The sequence below is a fragment of the Octodon degus genome, unplaced genomic scaffold (assembly GCF_000260255.1).
Source record: "Octodon degus isolate 3935 unplaced genomic scaffold, OctDeg1.0 scaffold00075, whole genome shotgun sequence".
Lineage (NCBI taxonomy): Eukaryota > Metazoa > Chordata > Mammalia > Rodentia > Octodontidae > Octodon > Octodon degus.
In genome coordinates this window covers 3,990,761-4,013,598 of record NW_004524651.1, presented here as the reverse complement: position 1 = coordinate 4,013,598, position 22,838 = coordinate 3,990,761, and the positions used below count along the sequence as shown (strand labels likewise).

The following is a 22,838-nucleotide window of genomic DNA, read 5'->3' as shown; positions in this document are numbered from 1 at the left end:
GAGGCAGGAGGATCATCATGAGTTCAAGGCCAGCCTAGGCTACAAAATGAGTTCAAGGGTAGCTTGAACTATATACCAAGATTCTGTCTCAAAAAGCAAAACAAGAGCCAGCCAGATAGCTCAGCAGATTAAAGCGCCTGCTTAGGCAGACCCAGCGGCTGGGGATTAGATCCGTAGTATGCTGTGCTGGCCCCACCCCTGGGGCATGCTGAGGGATGACTGAGACTGGACATGGTGGCCTGCGCCTGTAATCCCAGCACTTGGGAAGCTGAAAACAGGAGAATCATTATGAGTCCGATCTGTGTAGTGAGCCCCTGTAGACGCTATATTAAATACATTTAAAAAAGCCAAACCAAAATAAAACAAAAATGCTCAAATAGCCAGCTCATTGTTATATCAACTAGACTTTAGGTTGGATGGCTTTTTAGACAGCAGGCTGGTGTAAGCTCTCTGAACACATTCAAGGCAGGCTGGGTGCAGCCATGGCGTCTGGAGGGCGGGGTACATGGAGAGCATTTCTCACCGCCCGTGTTTTCACTTGACGGTGGTCTTGCTGGCAACACAGCCCCAAGGGGCACCCGTACCTCGTGCTCGGATGTGCCGGGCTGCTAACAGTTGCAGGCGGGACCATGGCTTGTTTTCTGCAGGCCAAACATTGCCCCTCAAGTCCTTCTCCTGCTGTCCCTTGTCCTGTGGTGCTCAGCTCAAAAACATATACGTATTTGCATTTACTGGCCACTATTGGCAGCACTATAATTCACTGTTTTTGAACCATTCTGTTTGTGTATGTACCTCTATTATTACACCAACCTTTTTTCTTTCCTTCTCTTTTTTTATGGTGCTGGGGATTGAACCCAGGACCTTCTCACTGAGCTGCCTTGGCAGCCCTTCTGCAATCTTTTGTTTTTGAGACAGGGTCTTGCTAAGTTGCTAATTGCTGAGGATGGGCTTGAACTTGGGATCCTCCTGCCTCAGCCTCTCAGAGTGCTAGAATGACAGGCATCTACCACCATGCCCAGCTTCTCCTTGTAATAGTTTATTTTCTTATTGAATCATTCAAGGTCCCCACAGGAAACAGAAGGTACACCCAGAAAGTTATACACAAAATTTTAGAAAGGGACTATTTTTAGGAGTGGGTAGAATTAGAACATCATTTTTTTTTTTTTCTTTGCGAGACAGGGCCTCACTATGTAGCTTAGGCTGCTCTTGGACTCACTTTGTAGCCCAAGCAGGCCTCAAACTTATGGGCCTCCTCCTGTCTCAGCCTCCCAAGCGCTCCGATGACAGGATGTGCCAGCATGCCCAGCTTAGAACATCGGTTATTGGATGACTGAGCCCCAGAAGTGCCCAAGCCTTGGAGAAGGACACAGCGCTGAGGAACTGCTGTGGCTCTGTGGCAAACTGCTGCTTTTCGGTGGTCGTCCTCAGTGTGAGGAGCCCGAGGTGCAGCTCACCAAGGTCACCTGGAGCTAGGCAGAGTAAGGCAGGGAAGGAACCTGAGGAGAGGGTGTGATGAAGAGGGTGTCACTCAGCGCACGGTCACCTCCTCCTAGGAGGGACAGCAGAAGCCCAGTGTCAAGGGCAGGGCTGGACCCAGAGTCAGCAAGTTCTTTTGGAAGCACATGTACCATATTTAACTGGATTTTTTTTTTCCAGTAATGGGGATCGAACTCAGGACATTCCAGGCAGGTGCTTATGCCACTGAGCTATCTTCTGTCCATATTTAACTTGAATATGAGAGAAGGAAGCCAAGCAAGCTGTTATCTCTCTGGCCCATTTTCACACAGAATTTTTTAAAATTAGTTAATTAACTAATTTCTTTATACACAGGGTCTTGCTGGGTAATTCAGGCTGGCCTTGCACTCACAGCGATCCTTGGGCCTCGGCCTCCCAAATGCTGCAATTTCAGGAGTGTGCCACCACACCTGCCTCTTGTATTCATTGGCTGAAATCACATCAAACATAAGTGACATGGGCTGGTGAGATGGCTCAGTGGTCTAAAGCACCTACTTCGAACAAGCTTAGCAAAGCACAGGGACCGCGGTTCAATCCCCCAGCACCACATGCCAGCCAGCCCCGCCCCCTGGTGGGCTGAGCTGGCCACACACACACACACACACACACACACACACACACAAATAAATAAATAAAATTAAAAAAAAAAAAAAACCCATAAGTGACAACACATGCCCAAGCCAAGGCCCTGCCTAGCCATTCTCCTCTGCTGCATGCACCCTGCTAACCCAGCAGCCACGCGAGCCTGGAAGGAGACATCAGCCCAAGCTACAGAGGGTGAGACACACAAAATGTTTCCATCAGGGATGTTTCCTGTCCTTGGATCATCATCGCTAGGCCCTGGCGGACAGCAGGGAAGGCAGGAATGTGTGCTGAGCGTCTTGACCCACGCATGCTGGGCAGATTTTTGAGACAACCCAGTTACCCTAATGCCATGAGTGAGGCCACTGAGGACGGTGACAACCATCTCGGTTTGCCTGGGACTGGCCTGGCTTTAGCAAGGATCGCCTATCAGCTGGACACACTCTCGGTCCCAGGTCACTGAGGACAGATGTTCAACCTATGATTAGGGTCAATGAAGAATACGGTTTTAAAATCTCAGTACTTGGGGATTTAACCCAAGGGCCCTGGAGCTTGGAGCAAGCGCTTGCCCACTGAGCCTCATCACCAGCTCTAAAACGTAGATTTTGATTCTTCAGATACACCTTTCTTGAGAGGTGCTAATCAAAGCTGATGATCAAACGGTTCTTTGACAGTTACCTCAAGTCGTGCAAGACTTGGAACCTTTTCTGTGACCTGGAAACTTCACTACTGATTGACCAACTAAGATATCCTGAGATATGGGGCCAGGGAGGAAGCTTGGTGGTCTAAGCGTGTGCCTGGCAAGCACAAGGACCCAGGTTCGAACCCCAGTACTGCACACCATGCCAGCCCTGTGCTGAGCTGGCTGCCAAAACTAGGCGTGGTGGTGCAAGCCTGTAACCTCAGCGCTGGGGAGGCTGAGACAGGAGGATCGCTGTGAGTCTGGGCTGCAAAGCAAGACCCTATACCAAATAAATAAATAAATAAATAAATAAATAGGAAATCCTGAGGTAAACCCTTCACTGCTAGCGTTCTCTTAACCCCAATCCTAAATGACTTAATTAACTTAATTCCTCAGGTACAGAAGAAAATGTTCTCTGACATTTCTATGAATAAGTTTCTCTTTCCGTTGACTTCCTCAGCTGTCTGGGAATACTTCCAGGACTCTGTCAGCTTCCTCCCTTATGAACTGCAAGCCGCTGGTTCTAATATTCTACAGGAGGAAGATGCAGACCCAACTGGTGGATCACCAACCGCCTCACAGCTCTGCATCAGCTAAGTGGGAAAGCTGTTGAGAATAACTTAGGGCTTTTGCAGCAAGTCTTTATCCTCAAATTCTTGGCTGAACTGTAGAAATTTGATATGCAATGAAACTGCCTGGTTACAAAATGAAACTGCCTGGTTCTTGAAGCAGATCAACCCCTTTTACAATGAGAAGCATCATGTAGAGACTGATTTATGAGTCCTTCATGGAAGTACAGGAAACATTTAGGCAGCATATAGTCTCTATAACTTACGAGAGAGTTGAGAAAGACCTGGCAGATGGATCGTTTGGCTCTTGGTAGGAAAGAATAACACTACTGAAGGAAAGAGAAAAAGTCCCGTGGCTGAGCTCAGTGACGACACGCAAGTGACTGTCCTTCTGATAGCAGTCTACGCGTACGAAGAACAGAGGAAAACAGCCTCCACAGTTAAGATTTGCCTGTGTAGGGGCCAGGGAGATGGCTCAGTGGAATAAGCGCTTCCCTGACAAGCACAAAGGCCTGAGTTCAATCCCCCGTTCCAGAAAAAAAAAAAAAAAAAAGATTTGCCTCTGTAGTATTTAGAGAAAGAGCTAGGATTTGTGGTTTAAATCATTAGTGACTGTGTGTGTGTGTGTGTGTGTGTGTGTGTGTGTGTGTGTTTGAGACAGGGTCTCACTGTGCAGTTTAGGCTAGCCTTGAGCCACTTTGTAGCCCAGGCTGGTCTGGAGCTTGTAATGATCCTTCCCAGTGATCCTGCCTCAGCCTTCCAGTAATCCTCTTGGGTCTGCATGCATGTGTCCACCACGATGCCTCGCTCATTAACTCTTTGGATTAGCCAGTCTCTGAAATTTCTGGTGTCAAAAGTAAATTATTTTATTTATCTTTATTCATACATGTTGCAGTGCATAATGGCCACATTTCCTCAAAAGGGGTACGTACCTGTACTTAGCACGTCTCAATTTTGCAAAACTTCTATTATTTTAAACAATTGAAAATCAAATGTAAGGGCCAGCCAAATAGCTCAGCAGATTAAAGTGCCTACAAGCTGGTTCAGGGGCCAGGGGTTCAATCCATGCTGGCCTCGCCCCTGGGGCATACTGAGATGGCAATTCAGACAGGGTGTAGTGGTGCACGCCTATAATCCCAGGTCTTGGGAGGCTGTATACAGGTGGATCACTATGAGTCCAGTCTAGTAGTGAGACCCTGAATACACTATGGACCCTTCCCTAAAAATACAAAAAAAGGGGCTGGTGAGATGGCGCAGTGGTCTAAAGCACCTACTTAGAACAAGCTAAGCTAAACAAAGCACAGGGACCGCTAAACAAAGCACAGGGACCGCGGTTCAATCCCCAGCACCACATGCCAGCCAGCCAACCCCGCCCCCTGGTGGGCTGAGCTGGCCACACACACACAAAATAAATAAATAAATTAAAAAAAAAAAAAACCTGTCAAGAACTTTAAAAAAAAAAAGAAAAAAAATTCAAATGTAGTCATCCCTTGATGCCAAAATGAGGGTGGTCAGACCCCTCATATGGAATGCTTTAGTATCCGTATGGCCAGCCACAACCTCCACGCACAGTGGACCCCTGAATAAAACATGGGTTGGGGGTTCTGCTCCCTTGTGCAGTCAGAGGTCTGCACATAACTCTTGACTCCCCTAAATTCAATTCCTAAGAGACTGCTGCCGGCCAGAAGCCTTGCCAGTAACAGATGATGGGTTGATGCATACTTTGTTGTGTGAATTGTATAAGGCGAAAGATACTCAAGAACCACAGAGATCACTTGTTTTGCTTTGCTTTTGGGGACAGGGTCTAGCTGTACAGTTCAGGCTGGTCTGAGACTCTTTGTAGCCCACGCTGGCCTCGAACTCATGGTGATCCTCCTGCCTCAGCCTCCCAAGGGCTGGGATTACAGGCGTAGGCCTCCACACCGATTTTGAGATCACTTTCTATTGAGATGTGCAGTGGACCTCTCAGAGGAGATGCTGAGGGCGGCATGCTGCACGCTAAGTGTACGCGCCGACGCTCAGGCTCAGGCCCCACCGCCAAGGCCAGCTGGGCAGTGACTGCAGGGTCCAGCGCGCTCCGCAGTTCACTTACCCGCTGCGCTTTAATCCTGTATCTTTTAATTTGCCCACATTCCCTGGACTGCAAATGGTGCCACGTCTGATCTCTTTATGAGTACAAGTCTCAGTAAACTGTAGCTTTTATGATAGATTTGTACGCATTTTAATTAGAAAAGGATAAAGCAAACTATTATCTACACATATTTTATGCATTCATGGCATAGTTAACCTTTTCTTTTTTTTTTTTGGTGGAACCAGGGATTGAACTCAGTCCTTTGCGCTTGCCAGGGAAGCACTTATTCCACTGAGCCATCTCCCCGGCCCCTAGTTAACCTTTTCTTGATTTTCTCAGTATTTCCAGGCTGTGAGGTTTTCTCTGTGTATTTTCTTTTTCTTTTTTTTTTTTTTTGTACTAGGGACCAAACTTGGGATGTTATACTTGCCAGGCAGGCACTTAAGCTGCTGAGCAATCTCACCAACCCTTCTGTCTGTGTTTTCAAATTGTTGCAAATCTAAAAACAAACAACAACAACAACAACAACAAAAACACCAAACAAACAAAACATGTATTCATGGACCTATATAGTTCAAACCCATGTTGTTTAAGGGCCAACTGTACTTTAAACCATCTCTAGATGACTTATAAAATCTAGTACACTATAAATGCTATGCTGACTGTGTAAAAGCTGTAAATACTTGTCATACTGTAGTGTTTAGGAAATAAAGAATAAAAGTTTTTTAAAAAGAATAAAAGTTGTACATTATCACTGCAGATGCAATGTTTTAAAAAATATTTTGTCATCCACTGTTGGTTGAATCCAAGGATACAGAGAGCCAACTGTGTTTCTGAAGTTTTAATAACTTGACCTGAGTGGGTTTTTTGTTTTTGGTTTTTTTTTTTTTTTTTTTTTGCTGAACCGGGGATTGAACTCAGATCCTTGCATTTGCCAGTCAAGCGCTTATCCTACTGAGCCATCTCCCTGGCCCAACCTGAGTGTTTTAAACCACCACCCTCTTAAAAGTTTCTCACAATGATCTCTATGGGTAGGGTGTATTCACCCCACCCTGCTAGACATTTTACATAGAATCTCACCAAATCTTTTCCACCAAGTGGTGCCAACCCTCTTCTATGGAAAAATAGATCCCTGTGACTTTCTCCAAGGGTTGGGGGTGAGGCTCAGAGGTGGATCACTTGCCTAGCAGGCTCAAGGCTGCAAGTTTGATTCCCAGCACACCTCACTGCCCCTGAAAAAAAAAAGATCAAAGAGGTAAAGTGCTCAGTGTCACAAAGCTGCGAAAGGTAGAGAATCAGAATTTTATCGAACTCATCTCTTGCCACTACACTATATAATTACTTTAAATACAAAGCCACATGTAGCTGTGTAAAAATACTACTCTGGTATTTGAGTTTGCTCCTTTGTATGCACTGTCACTGTACTTTGCTGATTGAGTGGAGTTAAAGAAGAAACCTTAATGGCTTTATAAAATCTACTATAATTGTGATTTTTGCATTGTGGAGTATTTGTACCTGTAGTGCTTGTTTAATTATACTTGCTAATTATCCTCATTTTACTAATGTATTTCAATTTCTGAAAAAGTTGCCAAAAGCTGTTAAAAGAGAACAATGAGCGTATTTTTCAAGTTTGGTAAATGAGAACAATATGGGCACATGCTAAAGATTAATTTGGGATTATTTACATACATGGCATTCTGAGGTGGGGGAAGGAGTTTTTTTTTTTTTTTTTTAAGTGCAGAAAAAAAGAATGCAACCTATTTCTTGTAGGGGATCTGAGTGGATCTCATATTCTTGCACATGGCTTTGTTTTCAAATTCTTGAAAGTGCAGAAATTCTTTCAATTTAAAGGTGAGCCCATGGAAAATCTGGACCAGCTGTAGAACACTGTCCAGGAGCTCAGTGTCACAGCCATGTTTCAGTGGACACTACCCCAGGGTGATCTGACCCTCTGCTCACCTCTGTTCTGAATTATCAGAGAGGCGCTTCTGTCCCCAGCGCCTGCGCAAGACCATGGAGGTAACGGCCCCTTCTCTGAGGCTGCCCGGAGGGTGCGGAGCGCGGGAGGACCTCGGCCCTCAGGGAGAGCCTGGGCTGTCTAAGTTCAGTTCGCTGGATATTTAGAGCCCAGAGCGCTGTTGGAGGGACGTGGAGAAATAGGTCTCTGTGACTCTCTTCGGGGTCACCCAGAGTGTAAGTGACTTTTACCGCCCCACATTCCAACGTGTCCTTTTCTAGCGACCCAGTCCCCCTGGTAGTGCGCCGTTCTGTGTTTATGGCATTTTCTTAGGTAACAACATCTCCTTTCTTCGGGTAATCATGCCGCTGCATATTTCTGGAAACTTTCCCTGTCAGCGGACTGTGGCTTGCAGCCCCACTGGGAGGGGTGTTTGAAGCGCCTGTTCTTGAATGAGACAGGTAAAAGTGGCATCATCATCATCATTATTATTATTATTATTATTATTATTATTTCTGTTTTCACTCTGCAGGGAAAAGCCCGAGGGACAGAAAGGCAGGCGACAGCGGCCGTCGTGCGGTGCTGGCATGTGGGCCCCGCAAGCAGGCCCAGCCAGGGTACGCGGCTTTCCGGGCCGAGGGCGGGCGCCGCAGCTCCTGCTCCCGGATGGCGCCTCTGCGGGTCGGCTGCGCATCCCACGCCCTGCGGTGACACTGGGACAGGCGGAGCGATTCTCCTTCTGCCAGCAGTTGTGCGTTGAGGGACTCGCTCCCCCGCCTACCTCTACTCCCTGGCTATTAAACAAACAAATAAAACAAATTAATAATAATAATTTTTCCACTGAGCCATCTTCCCGGCCCCCAATAATAATAATTTTTAAAAATCGAAGAAATCTACACAAAGGGGCCGGGAAGATGGCTCCGTAGAATAAGCGCTTCCCTGGGAAGTGCAAGGGTCTGAGTTCAATCCCTGGTTAGGCAAAAAAAAAAAAAAAAAAAAAAATCCACCCGAAAGTGCAGGAGGTCACCTGAATTTCGAGGCAGCCCACCGTAGCATTTCCGCTTTCGGGGGAGAACAGGAAGGGACCTGTCCTGCCACCGCGGAGGCCGGGCGTCTGCCCTTCTGCGGCTCACCCAGGACTGAGCTGCCGCCGCGGCAGAGGGGCGCAGACGGTCCCGAGGGATGCGCTCCGCGCAGGTCGGGCTCTCGATGGGGGCTCGGTGCTGCCGCCTGGCGGCGGATTGCCGCGCCGCAGGCCGGGGCTGGGCGGGGGTCCCACCGCGTGGTCTGAAGCCCCCTAGACAGTTTCTCTTCGGCTGAATGTGGATGGCTGCCAGGTAGGAATGTGGGCTTGCTGCGGGAAGAACGTCCGCCCTTCGGAAAGCCCGAGATCTGGACGTTATGTGAGGCCCCTGTTGTTTTCAGACTTGTGGTTTTCACGAGTGCTCCCCAGAGCCTTCTGTGCTAAAGGCTTGGGCTCCAGGATGGGGCGTTGCAAGGGGGGACCGCTAGCAGGTGAGGCCGGAGAGGAGAGGGCCGGGGATCCCCACCTCTCTGCGTCTGGTTACTTCCCGCGCACACACCACCGGACCGACTCAGCCTGACCCGAGGCCCCGCCTGCGCCGCGCCCCAGACCCAGGTAAAAGACATACCCTCGTGCTTATCCCATTGTTCTTGCCTCTTGTCTTTCCTTTCCTTTCCTTTCTTTTCCTTTCCTTTCTTTTCCTTTCCTTTCCTTTCCTTTCCTTTCCTTTCCTTTCCTTTCCTTTCCTTTCTTTTCCTTTCCTTTCCTTTCCCTTCTTTTCTCTTTCTTCTCTTCTCCTTCCTTCCTGTCTTTTTGCCTTTTTGAGACAAGTTTTCACTATGTAGTTCAGGCTGGTCTTGAGCTCATTTTGTAGCCCAGGCTGGCCTCAAACACGAAGCAATCCTCCTGCCCCAGCCTCCAAAGTGCTGGGATTCCAGCCATATACCACCAGCAATGTCCCTTTCAGTGTAATACATTTTAAAAAATATTTAAACATCCCCCATATATTTCAGCCGTGCCATATACACACCCTAATTCAGTTAAAGCATACAAGAAACATTGTGATGGCAAGACCTCATGTTAATATAAACAATGCCTTGTGCAAGTTGGAAAAAGCCACCTCCCTATAAAGCAAGACAAACAAACAACAACAACAAAACCCAAGCATTTAATGCCTATGTGCCAAGTGTAGAGCATCTTTGAACAGCCGCTCCCTGCACTGGGCTGGCCTTATGAGTGGTCGTAGCTGGAACTGAGTCGCTGCTCCGGGGCTGGCTGGGCTCTTCTAAGGACACCTGGTTGAGGCTGCAGCCTCCCTGAGGGAGCTGCCACGCGCATGTGTGCGATCCAGGCTCTGCCCCTTGGCCTCAGGCTCAGAGGCCCCAGACAGAAGAGGCTCCTAGAGAGCAGGAAGCCAACGCAGACGCAAGTCTACCTTTGCTAGGGGCCATACGCTTTAAAATATTTTCCCCCACAGAAGCCCATAAATATTGGAGCGGTGACAAATTCATTTTAAAAACTATTTTTCTGACAATATATTACTGTGTGAGAAAAGAATGTATTTATCTACCTTCCGTTTTAGTACTCTTCTTTGGTACCTTTGATTGCTACCTTTGTTGTTATTTTTTAAAATCTTACTTTTGACATATTAGTTGCCAGATAAGCACATATAAATTTTTTCTAATTCTGACAACATTCTGACAAGGTAATATACTTTTCCCTGCCTTGCAGATAAAGACACTGAAGGTCTGGCATCGTGACACATGCCTGTGATCCCAGCGCTCAGGAGGCTGAGGCAGGAGGATCCTTGGGAGATGAAGACCAGCCTGGGTTACACAGTAATGAAGTGAGCTCAAGGCTTGTAGGGCTCCATTGGTCTCACTGAGATTGGTTCTACCTGGGGAGAAATGGTGGCAGGAATGAGAAAGATAGACAAAGAAGACAAAAGCTGGGCTAGGTGGTCGCTGGTTTGCCTGATGGGCAAGACTAACACAACACAGAATAAAAAGATCTTTTACTTATACTTTTGCAAAGTTAGTAACATGTGACACAAGGTTGCCTTGCAACTAATAGCCATCCTTAACCAGACAGAATGTTTATCCCAGGACTGAGGTAGCTTGTTTGCTTTAGGCGCTGAGGCCTAGTCCCACCTACACACATCATTTGATCGATTTCCTAGCTTCCTCTGCTCCCAACAAAGCCTAGTGTGAATTGCATAGTGAGATCCTGTCTCAAAAAGACACAGAAAGACAGAGAGAGAGAGAGAGAGAGAGAGAGAGAGAGAGAGAGAGAGAGAGAGAGAGAACTTTGTACAAGGAAAGAAAAGTGTTACCTGAGGGTAGCCTAGGAATCAGTGAGACCCCACCCACAGCCTATCAAGAATATAAAGGTATCAACCTTTTCTTTGATAAGAGAGTCCCTGGGACCCCTGCTTGTGTTGGTGTCCTGGGATTCATTTCATTATGCTCAGCTATATACACACTCAGAAGCCACTGCAGCCATGGTCAAGAGGCCCTGGCCCCTGCTCGCACAGATAGTGGATCTCGGCACTTGTCCATATGATACTTGTTTGGTTTTTGGTTTTTTTGTACTTTTAGGGAAGGGCGTATAGGGTGTTTAGGACTTCACTACTAGATTGGGCTCATAGTTATTCGCCTGTTTACAGCCTCCCAAGAGCTGGGGATATAGGCACGCGCCACCATGCCCAGTCTCAATTGACATCTCAGCGCATCCCAGGGTGGGGCTGGCACAGCTGACCCTGGGGATCAAACCCCCGGCCCCTGTGCCTGCTTGTAGGCACTTTGATCTGCTGAGCTATTTGGCCAGCCCTCTGATACTTGCTTTATCTTCATTCATAATGCAAGAGTTGTAGGTCAGGAAGATATCTGCCCTGACCTCGAAGGAAGGCCTGGAAAGCCAGGCCAAGAGCAGTTGAGAGGCCAGCACATGAAGCTGTGGGGATGAAGCCACAGGTGCAGTGGACACTTCAGGGAATGGAAGATGCCAGCCACGAGGCCATCGGCTGAGGAAAGCTACCTACAGCCCAGGCTAGCAGGGAGGCTTGTAGGTGCAGCTACCAAGCCCACCAGAATGCAGCCGCCTGGTCCTCTCGAGTCACACCTCACCACATGCCCCTAGTGCCACCTATATTTGCCCTGCTGGGTTTTGGCCTTGTTTTAGTTCTATTCGTTTCTATTCTCTTACTCCTCCCATTTGAAATGGGATTGTATACCTCGTGCCATTGTGCTTTGCTTTTTTGTGTATTTGGGATGTTTGTTTGTAGACAAGGTCCTGCTACGTAGTCCAGAACAGCCTTGAGCTTGCTATGTAGACTAGGCTGGCCTTGAACTCCTGGCAATACTCCTGCCTCAGCCTCCCAAGTACTGAGATTACAGCCATTGCCATCGCATCCAATGTGACTTGTTGTTAACTTTTCCAGAGGCTCATAGTTAAGAGTTTACCCTGAGTTGCACACATCTATAATTCCAGTACTTGGGAAGCTGAGGCAAGAGGATCAGTGTGAGTTGGAGGCCAGTCCGGGCTGCATAGTAAGCTCAAGGCCAGCCTGTACTACATAGTGAGACCCTGTGTCCAAAAAATAAAAAAAAGTTTGCCTTGAGTCTCAGAAGGGAGTTTGACTCAGATTTTTGAAAAATGTCAAGGCTTTGCGACTTTATGGAAGAAATTTTGCATTTTTTGGTTGTATGGAAGATAGTTTCACTATGTTAGATCCAGTTCTGATTGTGTTTAGAGAGGAAGCAAGGAGACGCATTTGTGGACCAAGGTGACCAGGGTGGAGTGTGGCGATGAAGCGTCACTGTGCCCGCTTGATGGGCTTGGGAGCCGTCTAGGAAGCTAGCAAAGTGCACTTCCGGGTCTGCCTGGGTGTGCGGTGGGGCCACAGCACGCTGCTATGTCTGGCTGCTGGCCGCTTCCTCCGGCCCTGTGCCTCGCTCTGCTTCCCAGATGCCGTGAACTAAGCGTGAGGCTCCACCGCTCCCTTCCCCCATGAGCTGACCATGGACAGAGTCCCCTGAAGCCACGACCAAGTCAGTTCTCGGCCCTCTGAGCTGTGGGTGCTGGGCGTTGTCTCAGCAATGGGAAGCCTGACTGGTACGGCTGGGGATGGAGCTCAGGGCAGAGTTCTCAGCTACATGCATGAGACCCTGGCTCCAATCTGCAGTACCAAGAAAGTCTAAATTATAATGCTTTTTCAGGTAAGCAAAATTTGGGGAATTGGTCACCAATGGGTTTTCTTTGCAAGAAATGTTAAAGCTCTTCAGGAGAGAAGGAAAAACACATAATTCATAAATTTGGGTCCACATAAGCAAAAGCATCAGAGCCAGGTTTTGTAGTATATGCCTGTAATCCCAGCATTTGGGAAGGCTGAGGCAGGAAAACTATTATTATTATTATTATTATTATCATTATTATTATTAGTTTTGGTCTTAGCGAGATGGGGTCTCACTATGCAGTTCAGGCTGGCCTTAAGATCACTTTGTAGGGGCCGGGGAGATGGTTCAGTAGAATAAGCGCTTCCCTGGCAAGCGCAAGGGCCTGAGTTCAATCCCCGGTTCCGCCAAATAAATAAATAAATAAATAAATGAATAAATAAATAAATAAATAAATAAAATAAAATAAAAAAAGATCACTTTGTAGCCCAGGCTGGTCTCGAACTGACAATGATCCTACTGCCTCTGCCTCCCAAGTGCTGAGGTTACAGGCATGTGCCACCACACCCAGCTTGGAAGATCACATTTTAAAATACAGCCTAGGCTTATTTAGCAGAATTCTGTCTCAAAATAAATGAAATGGCTGGGGATTTAGCTCAGTGCCAGGGTGCTATACTCAATTCCTAGTACTGAAAGGGCAGAGGGATCAGAGAAGGAATAAAGTAAAATATAATGTTATTTTTACATAAAAATTTTAATTAATTAATTAATTATTTATTTATTTATTTATTTATTTGGTACAGGGGCTCACTATGCAGCTTGGACTCATAGTGACCCTCCTGTCTCAGCCTCCGCAGTGCTGGGCTTACAGGTGTGCACCACCATGCCCAGTTTTGGTGTCTGGCAAGGCATGTAGTACTGGGGCTCGAACCTGGGTCCTTGTGCTTGCCAGGCAGGCGCTTAGACCACCAAGCTGTCTCCCTAGCCCCCATTTTTAGGTTTTCTGAGACAAGGTCTCACTCTGTATTCTAGGCTGGCTTTGAACTCACTATGTAGTCCAGGATGGCCTCAAACTCACAGCAGTCCTGCCTCAGCCTCCTAAGTAATGGGACTATAAGAATGTGCCACCAGGTCTGGTATTTTTTTCTTATTCTTAATTGATCCAAAAGATTGTTCAAAAAAATAAGTGCAACAATGTATCCTGTGATTATGGCTACTCTGATGCTGACATGATAAGCAAACAAATGGACCTCTCAGGGCCAGGGAGATAGCTGGGCAGTGTAAGCCCCTGCCTGGCAAGCGCAAGGACCCGGGTTCGATCCCTGATACTGTGTTGTGCTGGCTGCTGAAACCGGTATGGTGGCACATTCCTGTAATCCTGTGGAGGATCACCTGAGCAGCTCTCCTTGAAATAAGAGCGACTATCTCCATTTTGACTGAGCCTGACCCCATTTCCACATATTGATATGTACAGAGCTGGCCAGGACTTCTGTTTATCCTTCAGTTGGCCTTAAGCAATGTGTATTGGTCCAGCTGAGGTGCTGGTGATAGTCTTTGAAGGGGCGTGCGTGTTTCCCCGGTAACCTACACCTGCTGTTCCTTAATGTGAGCCAGGTCGAGACAGAATGGAAGAGCCAATGCCCTGCCCAGCTAGGTGAGATCGAGCCTCGAGACGGAGGCTATGACTTCCTGGGGCTTGAAAGGCTACATCAAAGCTGAAGCACCAGACCCTCCGAAACATTAGATATGATCTCAGTAGCATAAAGCAGATTACTCTCTCTGCATATCCTCTCTGCATATGGCAGAGGTAAATGCAGGCCACCCACCTAGCTCAACTCACAATGGTCACCCACTTCCCACAATTCTCAGTCATTCTTCCTCAAGCCATTCCTCCATTGAATAAAACTGGGTGGGGCCCTGGGTCAGCCTCTTTGTTCCAGAAAGCCATCTTTGGGGCTGGACTTAGGGCCCTTTGGCTCCCCAATAATTATAAATACGTTTTAGTGTCTTTACTTTCGCCATGGGTTGCACTGGGAGTGGCAGATTGGAATTAACTTGGTGAGATTCCAATAACATATCTTTGGGATTACAAATATTAATTTCTTGGCTTGAGACAAAAACCAGGAAGGGACTCCTACATAATCCCAGCACTGGGGAGGCTGAGAGGAGGATCACTACGAGTCTGAGCTGAGCTGCATAGTTAGACCTTGTACCAAATAAATAAATGATTAAAAAAATGTGGACCTGTCCGGGGAGAAAGCTCAGTAGAATAAGCACTTGCCTGGGAAGTGCAGGGTCCTGAGTTCAATCCCTGGTGCTGAAAAAAAAAAAAAGAAAGAAAGAAAAATGTGGACCTGTCATCATGGTAGAGGTAGAGGCTATGCATGAGACTAACATCAGGTCCTCTAATTCACCAAGGAAGCTGGAGTTACTGCTGCTGCTAAAAACAGAACCACACTGTCCCTCAAGGAGACCAGTGCCTCTTGGTGTCAAGTAATCTCTTTACTAAGACAAGGCTTGCTCTCTCTCTAAGTTGCCCTGAGTGGCCGAGAATTTTGAGATCCTCCTACTTCAGTCTCCCAGTTAGGTAGGATTATAGATGCGTGCCACCATTCCTCCACCCAGTCTTCACTGGAGCCCTTCTAGTCAGGAAAGGGCAGCAGCTCATCTTGACATCTAGTTGAGTCATGGGTTTGCCTTTTCTGCTTGCAGAGTTTTAGCCAGACCATGTCTCAAAACTATTCAAGTGTCACAGGATCCCATGTAACTTCACATTGGGCCAAAGGACTTGCTTTAAAGAACAGGACCACGGAATCCACCAGCCCCATAGCACACTGAAGCCTTCTGCCTGATGGAGCAATGGAAAAGCCTGATGGAGATGCCTCTTGGGGTCCGCTCTGACCAGTGATGATGTGGGGCCAGTCCTCTAGGTCCAAGAGAGAGGTCTCTAAACCAATGGCCACTGTATGAGGTAGCACCTTTTAGGGGCCAGGGTACAAGTACTTCTCAGCATGGCTCTCAGACCTCTATTCTCTAATGTGTGCCTGTCACCCCAACAACTTTGGACTCTGCGTTCAGAGATCCTGGCCTAGAGGCTAGCGCTTCCACAGCCAGCACAGGAAAAGCCTCACTGAATTTCAAACGGTGTGGACCCTGCCTCAGTAGGTTCCTAATGCTGGTATGTCAGCAGTCAAGGAACCAGTGTCCTAGGAAAGGACAGGGTCACCACCTGATCATCAGAGGCAATGAAGACCATGTCTGGCACCCAGGTACATTTGAGTAGTATCCCTTAGTCACTCCATTTGGACGGTCAGCGGGGGTACATGCAGCACCATAGCAGGAATGGTAAGACAGCTGGAGGCTCAGGCCTGTGCAGGTGAGGGTCTGGGTCACCCCAGCAGGTAGCCCACCTACAAGCGCAGAGGCGTCAGGGATGAGGGAACCTGGGTTGTTGGGGCACCTTTTCACTTGATGTTATCACCGATACCCACAACCTAAAGAAAGAGAGGTTTACCTTGACTCGTGGCTTCACTGCATGGTCCACCGGTCCCAAGGCAGCGCAGCACAGCAGGGGAACACACTGGAGGAAAAGCTGCTCATCGTGTGGCAGCCTAAAGCACAGAGATGAAGGAGGACACCCCCTCCTGCCCCCAGGGACCCACCTCTTCTGACCATACCCCAACTTCTAGCAAGGCAGTGTAATGTCTCGTAATCCAACCACTTCCCAAGCACCCTGCCCATGAGTGCCTGAAGCTCCTGGGGACACCTATATATGAACCACTGAAAGTGCCAGCCTTGTCCCTGAGAGCAGCTACTGTGGCAGGAGCTGCAGTTTGTCCCTCTCAGTTTCTCTCAGCAAGAGAGGATCCTCAGAATCTTGAAGTAACTTCTCTAGGAATTTACCCAAAGGCACTGGCTTTAAGTAGCACGAGGGGTGGGCTGCAGTGGAAGCTATGAGAGGAGCGGCGCCAGCTCCCACCCTGCACAGCCCCATATCCTGACGCTGCCCCACAGCCCCACCCCGCGCTGCAGAACTGAAGCACTCGTCCGGCCACACCATAGGAGCGTTGCCAGCTGAATCAGCAGCTGGGCTCTCCCCAAGCCTGGCTGCCCCTCGCTGAAGAGGGCCACCTTGTCCAAGGTCATGCCTGTAAGGATCCATCAGTTTCTCGGTGGTCCCCTGGAGAAAACAGTGCGAGGGTTCAGAAAATGAAAACATGAGATAATAAGTGAGGTCATGGGCCAGCAAGATAGCTCAGTGCACTAAGCAGCTGCTTTGGCAAGTGCAGGGACCAGGGGTTCCATCCCTGATCCCGCATGCTGTGTTGGCCCCACCCCCATGGCGCACTGAGATGGCGAGTGAGTCCAGACATGGTGGCGCACGCCTGCAATCCCACTGTTGGAGAGGCTGAAAACAGGAGGATCACTAGGAGTCCGAGCTGTGTAGTGAGACCCTGCACCAAATACATTAAATAAATAAATAAATAAATAAATAAATAAATAAATATCTGAGGTCAGGTGGTGGACCATGCCTGAGTGGCAAAGGTCCCCTGAACAACAGCAGGGGCCTTCATTTATACCTTCTCAAAGTTGCAAGACACAAGGTTGCCTAGTGACAAATAGCCCACAATGTCCAGGCAGGATGTCTTTCTCAAGACTGAGGTAGCTTAGCTGCTTTAAGCCAAGAGGCCTCATCCTGCCCTCCCACACAGCTTCAGCAGCTCCCAACGTACCCACCATCTGCAGAGGGCTCATGCCTCTGTCACTGGAAGTCAGTGAGAAGTTTTGAAAGGCCCAAGGTCCCCTGGGTAACCTGGTCACAGCCCAAGCCCTCTCTCCACTTCCCGTGAGGCCTTGAAACCACATTTGAATTCATTTTTTACATAAAAATCTCAGACTGAATCTGCCTCCTCTTGGAAACCAATCTGCCATGATTCACAGAGTTCTGCCTGTCCCTTTTCAATGTGGTGGCACATGCCAGTAACCCTAGCTCTTGGATGGTGAAGCAAGGGGACTGAGACTTTGAGGTCAGCCTGGACTACAGAAATCCTTTCTTATTTTTTTGAGACAAGGTTTCTCTATGCAGCCTAGGCTGGCCTTGAACCCACTATGGAGCCCAAGACGGCCTCGAACTCATAGTGATGAACTCCTGCCTCAGCCTCTCAAGTGCTGGTATTACATATGTGTGCCATCACACCTGGCTAGAGACCTTATTTTTTTTTTGTTGTTGTTGTTGTTTATTTTTTAAGACTTAGAAAATGATCTTTTCCAGTATCTTTTTACTGCAAACATAATGAAGATGGCTTTTTACTGCAAACATAATGAAGAGCCCCTGCTCGTTTGGGGCAGTAGGTTTTTTTTGATAACATATTAATTTTTTGACAATGCATTAACAGCCAGGATGCTGCCCTATTTTTATTATGGCTGTGGGGTTGCACATATTAAAAAGCAAGCGCTCACCATGAAGCTAGTACACGGTCACATGGCTTTCGGAAAATACTGTTTTTAGCTCTTCCCAACTGGTATATATATATATTTTTTTTTTTGGCGGAACCAGGGATTGAACTCAGGCCCTTGCGCTTGCCAGGGAAGTGCTTATTCCACTGAGCCATCTCCCTGGCCCCCTTCATTTTTTTTTTTTAATATTTCATTTTTATAATGGTCTCCACAAATTTTCTGTGAGTTTTTTGTGCTCTGCTTTTCATAAAAGACTGGGTACAGGGCTGGTGAGATGGCTCAGTGGTCTAAAGCACCTACTTAGAACAAGCTTAGCAAAGCACAGGGACCGCGGTTCAATCCCCCAGCCCCACATGCCAGCCAGCCCCGCCCCCTGGTGGGCTGAGCTGGCCACACACACACAAAATAAATAAATAAATAAATAATTTTTTTTTAAAAAAAAGACTGGGTACATATCTGACCCACACACGATGAACTTTTCTTGAAATTCGACTATCCGTTTAGACCTGTTCTGGCTGGCTCTGTCGCCTGCTTCATTGGCAGAGCAGGAGCCAACAGCAGAAGGGACAGCACTGCGTGAGGTAAGAGGCCCCGGGCGCTGCGAGTGGATCTGCAGAGATCTGGCGCCCTCTTCCCTCACGTGGCCTGGGTTGCACTGTGCCCTCAGAGCGCCCCAGAAGCACTCTGCCCCAGTGTGGCCAGCCTGACGGCTGGGCTTCCACTTGGCTCCTGATGTACACATCTGTCCCCTGCCGGGCCAGGAGCCTGTCCTCAGCCCAGTCCAGCTGGCTGAGGCGCTGACCCCCTCTCCTGATTTCTGCCAAATTTCTCTGTTGCTGGTATTCCTGCCTTGATCCAAATGTTGATCCTTGTGCCAGGACTCTGGTCAACAGGATGCCAAGAACTCTGGCATCCTAGAATGCCACCTGCAACCCCTGTCCACCCACCAGGCCCTGCCCCACGCCCTGCTGGCCCAGGCGGCATCTGTTGCCCTGCACCTGCACCTGTGTCCACAGGAAGACACTGAGCAAGCTGTCAGCATTCAGCGGGGCTGAGCCCTGTGCGCTGGGCCAGCTGCCTCAGCAAATCCCTCCGCACAGTAAATACCTGCAATCCCATCACTTCCGCCACGGCTACCGCACTGACAAATGAATCCCTGCTAATGAGCAATTAAGCCAATTAAGTACTACTTCCCTTCATTACCAATCCCTGGACTGGTAAAACAGCTGGCAAAGTGACAATTTCCCAGAATTTGAGCATTTGTTTATTTATTTTTATTTTTTTAATTATGTATTTTGTGTGTGTGTGTGGGTGGGGGGCCACCTCCGCCAACCAGGGGGCGGGGCTGGCTGGCATGTGGTGCTGGGGGATTGAACCGCGGTCCCTGTGCTTTGCTGAAGCTTGTTCTAAGTAGGTGCTTTAGACCACTGAGCCATCTGACCAGCCCTGTTTATTTATTTTTAACTAATTTATTTTTGAGACACAGTCTTGCTTCATAGTGCAGGCTGGCCTTGAACTCACTATGTACTGGGCTGGCCTCAAACTTGAGGCTATCTTCCTGCCTCAGCCTCTTGAATGCTGGGGTGATAGGTGGGTACCGCTATGCCTGGCTTGAGCGGTTACTTATTTTAATGAACATTTATTTTAGGTTTAGTTGTGACCAAAATACCCTACCTCTCCAATAGTTGTGTTGTCATTGGTCAAAACCTCCATCTTGACAGACACATACTACTTACCTTTCTTGAACTTCTGATTTGTAGCTATTCAAGGGTAGATATTTTCTTTCATTTAAAACCAAGAAAGACTTGGGGCCAGGGAGATGGCTCAGTAGGATAAGCGCCTGACTGGCAAACGCAAGGATCTGAGTTCAATTCCCGGGTCCGCCAAAAATAAATAAATAAAATAAAAATAAAAACAAGAAAGGCTTAATTTATCATAGAAATCAAGTAGCCTTAACACATATACTAGCCACAGTGAGTTTACCCAGATTTATAAAATAGCAAACTGCAGGGCACAGTGATGCACACCTGTAATTCCAGCACCCAGGAGGCCAGGGCAGGAGGCCATCACTATGGGTTTGACATCATCCTAATCTATATAGGAATATGATTTAAAAAAACAAAAAAACAAGGGGCCGGGGAGATGGCTCAGTAGAATAAGCACAAGAACCTGAGTTCAACCCCCAGTTCCGGGAAAAAAAAAAACAACAACAAAAAAAAACATTACAGAGGTAGGTCAGGGTAGAATATTTCCTAGGCAAAGTAATAGTCTTGGGTTCCATCCCCAGAACACACTCACACAAACACAAACTGTGTCTATCCCAGACACTCTTGCCTCAACCGTATTTTCAGAGGGGGAAATAAAGGACCAAGAGGTTCTGGAAATCAGCAGGCAGATAGTGACCTGTAAAACAATAAAAATGCACAGTTATGTTCCAGTATCTTTTTTCGGTGGAACCGGAAATTGAATGCAGGCCCTTGCACTTGCCAGGCAAGTGCTTATTCTACTGAGTCATCTCCGCAGCCCATATGTTCCAGTATCTTATTAACTAAAATATTCATTGGCCTCAGGACAGATAAATTCTATCTCATGCTCCAACAGGGACACCAATTTAAGATATGGTACATATGCAGGATCATGAGTAGGTAGGCATGGTGGTGAACACCTATAAGCCCAGTACTGGGAGGCTGAGGCAAGAGGATCTCTGCGAGTTCAAGGTCATCCTGGCTACATAGTGAGTTCAAAGACAGACTGAAATACATATTGAGACTGTCTCAAAAACAAAGAAACAAACAGAACTTGGGTTATAAGCATCTTTAAAGCTCTATAATTGATCTAGAGGTCTGGAAATCAATCGAGATAAATCAGAGGGGCAGGAGGGGGTCGATGGCAGGAGTGCCCGGCCGGGCGGCGGCCGCGGTCAGTAGAGGCTGGTCTTCTTCATGACGCGCAGGAACTCCTCCTCGCTCACCTCGCCGTCGCCGTCGCGGTCCGCCTCGTCGATCATCTCCTGCAGCTCCTCGTCAGTCAGGCTCTCCCCCAGCTCGTTGGCCACGCGCTTGAGGTTTTTGAAGGAGATCTTCCCGGTCTCGTCATCATCAAAGAGTCGGAAGGCCTTAAGGATTTCTTCTTTGGTGTCCTTCTCGGCCATCTTCTGGGTCATCACAGCCAGGAAGTCGTTGAAGCTGATCTTGCCCGTGCCCTCCTTGTCCACCTCGGCGATCATTCGCTTCATCTCCTCCTTCCTGGGCTCGAAGCCCAGCGCCCGCATGGCCACTTTCAGCTCCTTCACGTCGATGGTCCCACTGCCGTCCGCGTCGAAGAGGTCAAAAGCTTCCCGCACTTCTTGCTTTTGCTCTTCAGTGAGTTCTGGCTTAGGGCCCACTTTCTTCTTCTGGCTGACTGAGGCCACATTTGGCTTCTTGAAGCTGGAAGCCATCCTCGTAGCGGTTAGGGCGGTAGTGGCGTCGCCGCGGCCGCTGCGCATGCGCCCGAGCCGCGCCTGGGCCGCACTTCCGGGTACTGGGGCAGCGGGGGCGGGGCCGCTGCAGACCACGCCCCGCTCCACGGCGTCGGCGCTGTCATCGTCCACTGTCCCCTTGACTAATAGGGCGCTGGCGAGAAGTGCCATGGCCACCGTTGCCTTCTGTAAGTAATTCATCCACACTGGGTTTTCTTCGATTTGCACCCATTGCACCCTTTTGTAGATTTGCAAGTTCTCCTTCATTCCTTTTCCATATTAATAAAATTAAAATATGCTTGGTCTGAAGTTACCCACGGGCAGACTTTGGATGATGGACGTGGAAGCCCGCCGTGGCGGCGCATACCTGTGCTCCCAGCACTTGGGGAGGCTGAGGCAGAAGGTCACAAGTGTGAGCCCAGCCTGGGCAACTGAGGAAGACCTTGTCTCAAAATAAACAATAAAGAGCTGGGAATGTAGCTCAGTGTGAAGGTGCTCAGTTCAACCCCCAGAACTAGGAGGGGGAGGGCTGAGTTTGATCACTTGGCATTAAATATGGAAAAGGAGAAGGGAAAGAGAATTATTAAAAGTCACACCATGTGTTCAAATTGACATAAATGGAAAACAGATAAAATGGAAAAAGTTATGTATAAAATTTGTCGAAGTTTGTCTCCTGACATTATGCTCAACCATAATAAAATTTTTTTGGCATATCCTCAAATATGAAATGTAGTATCCAAATGTATGAGTTACTTTTAGTGTTTCAACTTGACATACTTGGCATAACTGTGCTTGAGTAATGGTTGTAATTTCATTCACTACGGTTTTGATTTGGAGGAAAGGGAGTCGAAATAATGCACTCTGGTGTTGGGTGGGAGGGGGTTGGTGGTTTGTTTTTAACCCTAGCAGCATTTTTGCCTGCTTTTTCACTCAGTCGGTGCTGTGCTGAGCCCCACACTCTGGTAGCCCTCCTGTGGTGTGGGCCTCTGCCTGGCAGGAGGAGGAATCAGGAGAGAGAGACCAGGACACGTGGCATCTTGGGACCCAAAATCACCTCCTGGAAATCAAAGGGTCCTTCCTTAAGCCAAAGAAGCAAGAGAAAAAGGGAAGCATTTAAAGTGAAAAACAAAGAAAATGTTAAACAAATAAACTCAGGAATGGCTCTGGGGGCTGGGGAGATGGCTCAGTGGAATAAGTGCTTCCCTGGCAAGCGCAAGGGCCTGAGTTCAATCCCCGGTTCTGAAAAAAATCTGAGAGGAATGGCTCTGTATTTCTTTAAACAGTTAAAAAAAGAAGTGACTTTATTTTTAGCATTCTTTACAAAAAACCAAAAAACTGAAAAACAAAAC

General features: G+C 47.9%; 1 protein-coding gene and 1 pseudogene across 1 annotated transcript; both read right to left on the bottom strand.

The window, feature by feature from the left end:
- Positions 1 to 9,033, bottom strand: part of LOC101561681 — a 20,546-nt pseudogene extending 11,513 nt beyond the window's left edge.
- Positions 9,034 to 20,851: 11,818 nt separating this feature from the next.
- Positions 20,852 to 21,493, bottom strand: Cetn1 (centrin 1). The gene has a single exon (XM_004635787.2). It carries the CDS (start codon positions 21,466 to 21,468, stop codon positions 20,950 to 20,952), a length of 519 nt encoding a protein of 172 aa, XP_004635844.1. The 5' UTR covers positions 21,469 to 21,493; the 3' UTR covers positions 20,852 to 20,949.
- Positions 21,494 to 22,838: the final 1,345 nt, after the last annotated feature.